The sequence below is a fragment of the Chaetura pelagica genome, unplaced genomic scaffold (genome assembly GCF_000747805.2).
Source record: "Chaetura pelagica isolate M959 unplaced genomic scaffold, ChaPel_1.0 scaffold807, whole genome shotgun sequence".
NCBI lineage: Eukaryota > Metazoa > Chordata > Aves > Apodiformes > Apodidae > Chaetura > Chaetura pelagica.
In genome coordinates, this window is record NW_009953935.1 from 1,124,343 (window position 1) to 1,133,891 (window position 9,549).

A 9,549-nucleotide genomic window follows, 5' to 3' on the forward strand; every position below is an offset into this window, starting at 1 on the left:
GCTGGGCTCCATCACCCATGTGTCTGCTGAGGATGAAGAAGAGCTGGTGGGAGATGGCAGCATGGGCTGCTTTGGGGTGGCAACAGGCATCAAGGGGTTTCTCAGTGCCCACAGACCAGGCAGTAGTTGTGGGAGGTGTTCTGGCTGGCCAAGGACCCCCTGGAGCAGCCTGCCCTGCAGCTGGCACCAGCCACACCACTGACCCTGCTCTCTGGCTGGGTGAGCTGCCTGAAGGGCAGAGCCTTGGAATGGGTGCTTGTGGGTTCCTGGCTCCTTGACTTCTGTGACTGGGGGGAGTCAAGGAGAGCTGTGACCTGGGGCAGGGTGAGAGTGCTGGGGGCTGCCTGTGCTGCTGGCCCCGGGCTGGGGCACAACCAGAGACCCTGACACTTGCAGGGGCCATAGGGAGCCAAATTCTGTGCATATGCCGAGGTGGTGTCACGGGGCAGCCCTGCTGTGAATGTGTGCCACTGAAGGGAAGGATTGTGCCCAGGGCCCTGGCTTTGCCTCACCTCCCCCCATGGGCTGGGGCATCCAGCCATGTCACACCGGTGAACAGAGGGGTCTTTCAGGGCCACGCTGCGAGCTGGGTGCTGGCTGACATGAGCAGCACGTTCACCGCGCTGTCTGCTTGTTTTGAACAAGACCAGTGGGGTTCAGGAGAGGGAAACCCAAAACTCCATCCTTGATATGTTTGCTGTGTTTGGTGAGGAGATAGGAGTTGGAGGCAGTTCTGCTCCAGTGCTTTCCCTAGCCCTGACACTGCCCCTGTGCTGATTCATTGATTTGGACGGGTTATATACTGGGAGGGGAATCATGAACCACACTCAGCTCTCTTGCCAGCACAGAGCTGTGCTCGCTCGGCACTCGTGGCTGCAGGACACTCGGGTAAGTTTCCTTTCTGCTGCTGCCTCTGTGAGCAGCTCTGGGTCTGGGAGGCTCTGGGGGCAGCTCCAAGGGGGGCAGCGTGGCGGTGGGACCTGCACATTCAGCATCTTTTGATTTGATGGAGATCTTTGCCTTGCAAGGGTTCTCCCACAAAGCAAGACCACTTAGGCATGGGAGGTGAAATAGCTACATAGGCAACGTGTTAAAAAATAACCGATAGAGAAAATTAAAGGGAGCAAAGTAATGTTTAGGGGGACAGAGATTAGGAGCAATGGGATACTGGGCTGTTGAGCAGTAGGGAATATTCAGCCTCTTGATCTGTAAGCTTTTTGTCCCTAGAAGAATAGAGGTGCTAAATTGCTTTCAGCTGCTTTTCCTGAAGGGCGCTCCAGCATGGATGCTCTCAGCTGCCTTACCAGGGAGTGACATGAGCAGGGCTTTTGATGTGCAGAGCGTTTGGGGAAGTTTATAAACAGCTCACTATAAACAAAGCTGTTCTTGGATGCAGATTGTTTCCATATGGGAAACATAAACTCTGCTGGCTTGTGGAGGGTTCCTCCCTCCCTGCCGGAGTGCAAGCATTTTCCTCAGAGGGAGCTGGGGTGGAGTGCAGGGGCTGTGCCCCAGCACCCCGGGGTGCTGTGCCGGCCAGGGCACCATGCCTAGACCTCCACGCTGCAAGATTTGCCCGTCTGGCTGAGCTGTGCTTGGGGCCAGGGGAGCCATGGGTTTTCTCCCTCCCTTATGCCACTTAAAGCTGTTAGTGGGGGCTGCTTCATACCAGCCTGGCACTAGGCTGCTGCTTCAATCTAGGGGAGGAGGGAGGAGAGGGTGTCCATGGTGGCCATGCTTGTGGGGTGATGGGAGTTGGCAGAGTTCCTGCAGGATTTGAGCTAAAGCACACCCAGGCAGTGGCTGCTGCTTTTGGCTCCATGACAGGAGCTCAGAGCCAGGTGGGTGCTTGAGAGTGCCAGGGGCAGCACCTTTCTTTGTGCCCCCTCCTAGCATCCTGGGGACCTGATCAGCTGTGGGTGCCACGGGCTGGCTCTGGCAAAGCTCTCAGCTGTTCAGTGGTGCTGGGAGGCCAGTGCTACTGGCAGCAGCTTGCCACAGTCACTCCAAAACAGGAAACCTCACTCGTCTCTGCTGGAGGAGCCGAGCAAGGGGGATGCCAGGGATGCCACTAATAGCTGTGGTATGGCAGCCAGGCGCCGTGGCCCCTGGCTCTGTCCCACTCTGTGCTCCTGCCTGGCTCTGCCCAGCCCTGTCAGCTCCCAGCCTTCCTCACCCGCCCTCCTCTACCTCGCTGCCATGCTGGGGGCAGGATGGCTATGGCCTCAGTGGCCTTTTCCAGAGAGAAAGCAGCACCCATCCCTGGCAGTGGCCCTGGGAGCTGGGAAATCACAGGGGCTGAGCCCCCCTCCTTTGTTTTTGCTGCAGGCCCAATGGAGCCGGGAAGCTGGCAGCGGTGGCTGCTGCTTCTGCTGGGCATCCAGCTGGCTGGTGGCCAGTGCCCGGAGCAGTGCCAGTGTGTCCGCACCGCCCAGGTGGAGTGCTCTGGTGCCAGCATCACCGCGGTCCCCAGCCCCATCCCTGCCAACGCCATGACCCTCCAGATCATCAACACACGCATCGCTGAGCTGGGTGACGCGTCCTTCGGCAACACCTCCCTGCTGATCGGGCTGCGCATCGAGAAGAACAACCTGTCGCGCATCAGCCCCGGGGCTTTCCAGCACCTGCCCGACCTGCGCTACCTCAGCCTGGCCAGCAATAAGCTGCAGGAGCTCCCTGTGCAGGTCTTCGAGCCCCTGGACAAGCTGGAGTCTCTGCTCCTCTCCAGCAACCAGATCCTCCAGGTTGAGCCTTCTCACTTTGCCCACCTGAGCAACCTCAAGGAGCTGCAGCTGCACGGGAACAACCTGCAGGAGCTGAAGGAGGGGGTGTTCGACCAGCTCACCAGCCTCACCAAGCTCAACCTGGCCAGGAACAACATCGACCGCCTGCCTCCCCGGGCCTTTGAGCGGCTGGCGCGGTTGCAGGTGCTGCGGCTCTACGAGAACCGGCTCCGGCAGATCCCGGCGGGCGCCTTTGACGGGCTGCCAGAGCTGCTGGAGCTGGGGCTGCACCAGAACCAGCTGGAGATGCTGTCCCCGGATCTCTTTGTGCACAACGGGAACCTGCAGAAGCTCTACCTGTCCAACAACCTCCTCACCGCCCTGCCAAGCGGCATCTTCTTGCCCCTGCACGCCCTTGCCAAGATCACCCTGCACGTCAACCGCCTGCGGGACATCTCCCCCAGCGCCTTCGGGCCCGCGCCTGACCTGCGGGAGCTGTGGCTCTACGAGAACGAGCTTTCCACCCTCCCTGCTGCTGTCTTCAGCAACCTCACCCAGCTGCAGCTCCTGGTCCTCAGCAAGAACCGCCTGCGCTCGGTGGCACCAGGGGCTTTCCGGGGCTTGGGGGAGCTGCTGGAGCTGTCCCTGCACTCCAACACCCTGCGCCGCCTGGATGTCCAGGCACTGGAGGGGCTGCCCAAGCTGCAGAACATCTCCCTGCACCACAACCAGCTGCAGGTGCTGCCACGGGGCCTCTTCAGAGCCACCCCAGGGCTGCAGTACGTGCAGCTGCACTCCAATGCCCTGGAATACCTACCCACTGGCATCTTCTCCCCCCTGGCAACCCTGCGAGAGGTGAAGCTGCACAACAACTCCTGGCGCTGTGACGAGGGCATCCTACCCCTGAGGAGCTGGCTGGAGGACAACCCCCACAAGGTGTGCGATACACCCCCCCTCTGTGCCCAGCCCCCCACACTGCGGGGCACTCCCATTTCTGTGCTGCTGCGGGACCAGCTCCTCCCTCCCTTACCCTCCACTGCCTCTGCCCATCCCAGCACCCCGCACCCAGCTGACCCCTCTGAGGTGGCATCACTGGAGAGTGATCGGACGGAGCCCCCCATGGGGGTGCCGGTCTCCCCACGGGAGGAAGAGGAAGAGGCAGAGGAGCAGGGCTGGTGGGGGCTGACGCGCATCCAGAGCGGGGTGGTGGTGGCGGTCATCGTGCTGGTGGGTTTGGCCCTGCTCGCTGCTCTGGTGGCACTGGTGGTCTACGGCTGTAGGAAGAAAAGCCACGTCGTGCTCATGAGGATGAAGGCGCCCAATGAAGCCTGAGCACATGGCAGAGCCTGGGGGGAACGGTGCTAGAAGATCATGCCCTTCCCATGGGGCCAAGGGACATGACAGTGGCTCTGTATCAGCTGCCCTTGCTGACTGGGACAGACAAGCATCACCCTGAGTGCAGTGTGTCCCCCTGTCCTGCTCTGCTTTGCCCTGCCCCTGCTCTGCAGCAGGGTGTCCCCCCCAGGTGACCTCCCCTGGCTGTTCTTTGTCCCCAGACCTTCCTGCCTCCAGTGCAGCCTCTGTGCCCATTCTCTGCCTGGTGGGTAGCAGCTGGCACGTGGCGTGCTGAGAGGGACCACTCGAGCAGGCACCCACAGCCTGACCATGATGGTGCTTAGCCCAAACAACTGGACATTCCCATCCTTCACCTGGCATCATCCCCTCCAATGGTGCCTGCCCTTGCACTTGTCTGCTGCCTGACCCCACCTCCTCTTCCCCATTTTTTACCCCCCTGTCATGCCCCCAGCCTCTGCCCCCTTGCCTGGGTAGGCAGTTGCTAGCCAGGAGCCAAGTGAGTTCCTTTGCCCTCAGCAGCTGCATGTCCATGAGCTGCTTTGCAGCTCACCTGCATCCCACGGGGCTGGGATGTCTGGGCCTGGTGCTGCTGCTGGGGTGGCACACCCTGGGTGACTTGGCTGTCTCCAAGCTGCTCTCCCTGCCTGCAGGCAGGGCAGGCCAGAGCACAGCCAGCATCTTCTGCTCCCCCCACCCTTTGTGCATTTCCTGCCAGGATTGCCACAGGGCAGTGTGCTGGCATGTGGGGACAGTGGCAGCCCCCTCAGCCCTTGCTGTACCCTGGTGCTAACCCTCCTGTGGTGCCTGCAGCACCCTGCCACAGCCCCCGCGTGGCTCCCACCAGCCTCTGCTGCCAGGGAGTTAAAGGAGTGGGACGATGGGTGTGAAGTGTCTGCCAAGGGCTGGGAGAGGCCCCATGCCTGTGTCTCAGGGCTGCTGGAGCATTCCAGGGCTGCTCCTGTGGCACTCCACCCCTGGTTCTTGCTGCCTGGATACCCTTGTGCATCCTGCACCAGCTAGTGAGCAGCCTGGCCAAACTTCTTCCTCTGCCTCCCTTCAGTGCCCTCTTGTATGTTCCAGTCCTGCTGCCTGCTCAGAGACCCCAGGCAGGGGGACACTGGCTCTGCACAGTGGGGTGTCAGCCTGCATTGGCTCCTCTACAATTGGCAGGTGGGTGTCAGCACCTGCATCCAGCAGCCACCCTGCCTGCTCCTGCTGTGGCATGGCTACAGAGGGGTCCAGCTCACCTCTGTGCACGGTGCAGTGGTGCCAGGCTCCCTGGACATCACTGCTATAGGACAAGGGTCTTACTTGGTGTGCATTCCACAGCGCTCACGGTGCCCCAGGAGCCAGTGCTGCCTTGTGCACATGGTGGGATGCTCCTCTGGGCTGGGACCTGCATGGTGTGCAAGACATGGGACTGTGCTGGGGGGCTGTTGGGTGCTGCTCTGTGACCTCTCCATTAAAGTGCAGTTCTCCATCTCCACTGCCAAGAGTTGTTTATTCACTCCTCCATGGTGCACAGCCAGGGAATGACCCTGCAGGGACAGGAGCTGCAATAGATTTCCACTCCTTAGAGACTGTTTTCATGTTGGAAAAGGCAATACAGGCTCGTGGGACTGGGAGAGGGTTAGAGGGCTGTGGCTACAGAGCCTGAGCTGAGGTGGTGGGGAGCTTGCTCAGCTCCCTGCAGAGCTGCCTGCCACTGGCTTGTGTCTTCTCAGTTTCTCTGTGTCACTGTCTCCTCCATCAGTCTGGCTGAATGCACGTAAGTGTCCCTTCTCCTTCCCCTGGGGTGTCTCCGTGGCTGCTGCCACCCAGTCTGTTCCAACACAGGCCCTTGCACGGCAGCCCCTAAGGTGGTGTACACTGCTCCCCAAGGCAGGCTGCAAGTTCCCAGGCAGTCATTGGTCCATGGCTCCCTCTGGCCACCACACTGCTGGCTGGGTGCACCTCACAGGCTGCAAATCACCTGGTCAGCATCTCACCGTGATGGTCTCAGGGTGGTCCCACCCCCATGGCATTGCTTTGCCTTGCTGAGCTCTGCCTGGTCCTTGCTTTCATGCCAGAGATGTTGGCTAGGACCATTTCCCAGTGAGATTTACATACTCCAAGGGATCTCTTGAGGGGCTGCTGGAAGCAAGGGTGCTGACCTTGGTGTGGGACTGATACCAGCCATGATAGCAGTGCCCTGCCACCATCCCTGGGCCACTGGACATCCGGGGCCATGACCCTGCTTCCCTGCCAGGATGCTTGCTGGCAGCTGCCTCTGGCCTCACCTCCAGTCCCTCTGGAGCCAGGTTATTTTTTGAAGCACTCCAAGGACACGGGTTGTTGTTGCCGATAAGCAGTGAGGGGCAGCTCCGCCCCAGCAGGAACAGCTCGTCAGGCAGCTTCCCATCCGTCCCAGAAAACATCGTCCCACCTCGGCGAGCAGCATCCCTGCAGCCCTGCTGCAGACTCGGTGGCATTCTCCATGATGCAGCACTCGGTAAGTGGTGGCCGTGTCACTTGGGTAGTCTGGGAGGCCCAAGGACAGTTGGGAATCACTGTTGGCTCTGGTGAAAACAAGTGAGATGGTGGAAAGGAAAAGCCAAGCCCAACACTGCTCTTGAGTGCAGTGTATCCCAAGTAGGCAGGGACTGCCAGAGATCTGGAGGCCACTGCCTCAAAAAGTGCCTCATGTGGGCTGGGAACAGTCATTTGGTCAAGCTGAATATCCCTCAGGAAGGTCTGATGATGCTCTGGTTGCTTGCAGAGAAGGAAGTTCTTGATGGGCAGTGAGAAATTACAGCCACTGGAGCCTGCTCCTTCTGTCCCTGAGCACAGAGCAGCGCTGCAGTGGCGTCTGCATCACCCAGTGTGTGCAGCACAGCCCCATGCTTCACATGCTCCCCCACCCCAGAGCCTGGCTCTATGCCCATGGAGACATCTCACAGGGCCACAGGCTCCCCCAGGACCCCATGGGACCACACAGGTCCCACCCTGCCTACTGCTCAGCAGGATGTGGGGATTTTAGTGAGGGTGGCACCACCCTGTCACAGCGCAGGCTGGAGTGGCACTGGGGCACAGGCAAAGAGCCCTGACCTGCCACACAGGGCAGGCATGGAGAGATTTGGGAGGGAATCACTCCCTGCTCCTGAAAGGAGAGTGTGGGGGGGTGCAGGCAGCTGGGGCTGGGGGGATGTACCATGGCCAGGGCAGCTGCCTCTACTGGTGGTGCCCCAGAGGTTGCTTCTGCTGCATTTCTGGCTGCAGAACTGCTCCCCAAGGCAGGCTGCAAGTTCCCAGGCAGTCATTGGTCCATGGCTCCCTCTGGCCACCACACTGCTGGCTGGGTGCACCTCACAGGCTGCAAATCACCTGGTCAGCATCTCACCGTGATGGTCTCAGGGTGGTCCCACCCCCATGGCATTGCTTTGCCTTGCTGAGCTCTGCCTGGTCCTTGCTTTCATGCCAGAGATGTTGGCTAGGACCATTTCCCAGTGAGATTTACATACTCCAAGGGATCTCTTGAGGGGCTGCTGGAAGCAAGGGTGCTGACCTTGGTGTGGGACTGATACCAGCCATGATAGCAGTGCCCTGCCACCATCCCTGGGCCACTGGACATCCGGGGCCATGACCCTGCTTCCCTGCCAGGATGCTTGCTGGCAGCTGCCTCTGGCCTCACCTCCAGTCCCTCTGGAGCCAGGTTATTTTTTGAAGCACTCCAAGGACACGGGTTGTTGTTGCCGATAAGCAGTGAGGGGCAGCTCCGCCCCAGCAGGAACAGCTCGTCAGGCAGCTTCCCATCCGTCCCAGAAAACATCGTCCCACCTCGGCGAGCAGCATCCCTGCAGCCCTGCTGCAGACTCGGTGGCATTCTCCATGATGCAGCACTCGGTAAGTGGTGGCCGTGTCACTTGGGTAGTCTGGGAGGCCCAAGGACAGTTGGGAATCACTGTTGGCTCTGGTGAAAACAAGTGAGATGGTGGAAAGGAAAAGCCAAGCCCAACACTGCTCTTGAGTGCAGTGTATCCCAAGTAGGCAGGGACTGCCAGAGATCTGGAGGCCACTGCCTCAAAAAGTGCCTCATGTGGGCTGGGAACAGTCATTTGGTCAAGCTGAATATCCCTCAGGAAGGTCTGATGATGCTCTGGTTGCTTGCAGAGAAGGAAGTTCTTGATGGGCAGTGAGAAATTACAGCCACTGGAGCCTGCTCCTTCTGTCCCCGAGCACAGAGCAGCGCTGCAGTGGCGTCTGCATCACCCAGTGTGTGCAGCACAGCCCCATGCTTCACATGCTCCCCCACCCCAGAGCCTGGCTCTATGCCCATGGAGACATCTCACAGGGCCACAGGCTCCCCCAGGACCCCATGGGACCACACAGGTCCCACCCTGCCTACTGCTCAGCAGGATGTGGGGATTTTAGTGAGGGTGGCACCACCCTGTCACAGCGCAGGCTGGAGTGGCACTGGGGCACAGGCAAAGAGCCCTGACCTGCCACACAGGGCAGGCATGGAGAGATTTGGGAGGGAATCACTCCCTGCTCCTGAAAGGAGAGTGTGGGGGGGTGCAGGCAGCTGGGGCTGGGGGGATGTACCATGGCCAGGGCAGCTGCCTCTACTGGTGGTGCCCCAGAGGTTGCTTCTGCTGCATTTCTGGCTGCAGAAGCTGCTTCCCCTGCAGCGCACACCTGAGGGGGCAGATTTCTGCCTCTCTGAGGCAGGGGATGAAGCTCGGCTTCTTCAGTGCAGGCTGGTGGTCTATGCTCTGCTGGGGCTGGGATCCTTCCTGGAGGAGGGGCTGTGCCTGCCCTGTCCCCCCACCTGCCAGTGCTACGATACCTCCAAAGTCTTCTGCTCGGAGGAGAGGATGCAGGAGATCCCGGTGGGCCTGCCAGGGAATGCCACCCAGCTCTTTTTTGTGGAGACAGCCCTGAGCAGCATCCGCAGTGGGGCCCTGGGCTCCAGCACCACCCTCACCAAGCTGGTCTTCCTCAACAACAACATCCAGGAGCTGCAGGCTGGTGCCTTTAGGGGGTTGCCCAGCCTCACTGAGCTGGAGGTGTCAGGCAATCCTTTGCTGGCAGTCAGCCCGGGGGTGCTGGTGGGGCTGTCCAACCTCAGCAAGCTCTCCCTGGGTGCCAATGCCATCCGCTCCCTGCAGCCGGGGCTCTTCACCGCTGCCTGCCACCTGCAGGACCTACGTTTGCCAGGGAACAAGATCGAGGCACTGCCCTCTGGCATCTTCCACCCGCTCCGCCACCTCCAGACCCTGGACCTCTCTCAGAACATGCTGTCTGAGCTGCCAGATGGGCTTCTGGCCCCCCTCACCGTCCTCCGCTTCCTCAAGCTCAGCAACAACCAGCTGGTGCAGGTGCCCCCCGGTGCTTTTGGGGCACTGGGCCAGCTGGCTGAGCTCCACCTGGATGGCAACCAGCTGGAGGAGCTGCCAGGAGGTGCCTTTGCTGGTCTGGGGGAGCTGCAGCG

At 60.5% G+C, this 9,549-nt stretch overlaps 2 protein-coding genes across 2 annotated transcripts in view; both read left to right on the plus strand.

Moving 5' to 3' along the window:
• Nucleotides 1–2,333: 2,333 nt before the first annotated feature.
• On the plus strand, nt 2,334–4,055 carry LRRC15 (leucine rich repeat containing 15). Its single transcript, XM_010001731.1, has one exon. The coding sequence runs from the start codon at nt 2,334–2,336 to the stop codon at nt 4,053–4,055; it is 1,722 nt and encodes a 573-aa protein (XP_010000033.1).
• Nucleotides 4,056–7,949: 3,894 nt separating this feature from the next.
• CPN2 (carboxypeptidase N, polypeptide 2) overlaps nt 7,950–9,549 on the plus strand; it is a 3,709-nt gene continuing 2,109 nt past the window's right edge. Inside the window, exons 1-2 of the mRNA XM_010001740.1 lie at nt 7,950–7,961; nt 8,729–9,530. Coding sequence (XP_010000042.1) covers nt 7,950–7,961; nt 8,729–9,530 — 814 coding nt within the window. The remainder of the gene's footprint in view (nt 7,962–8,728; nt 9,531–9,549) is intronic.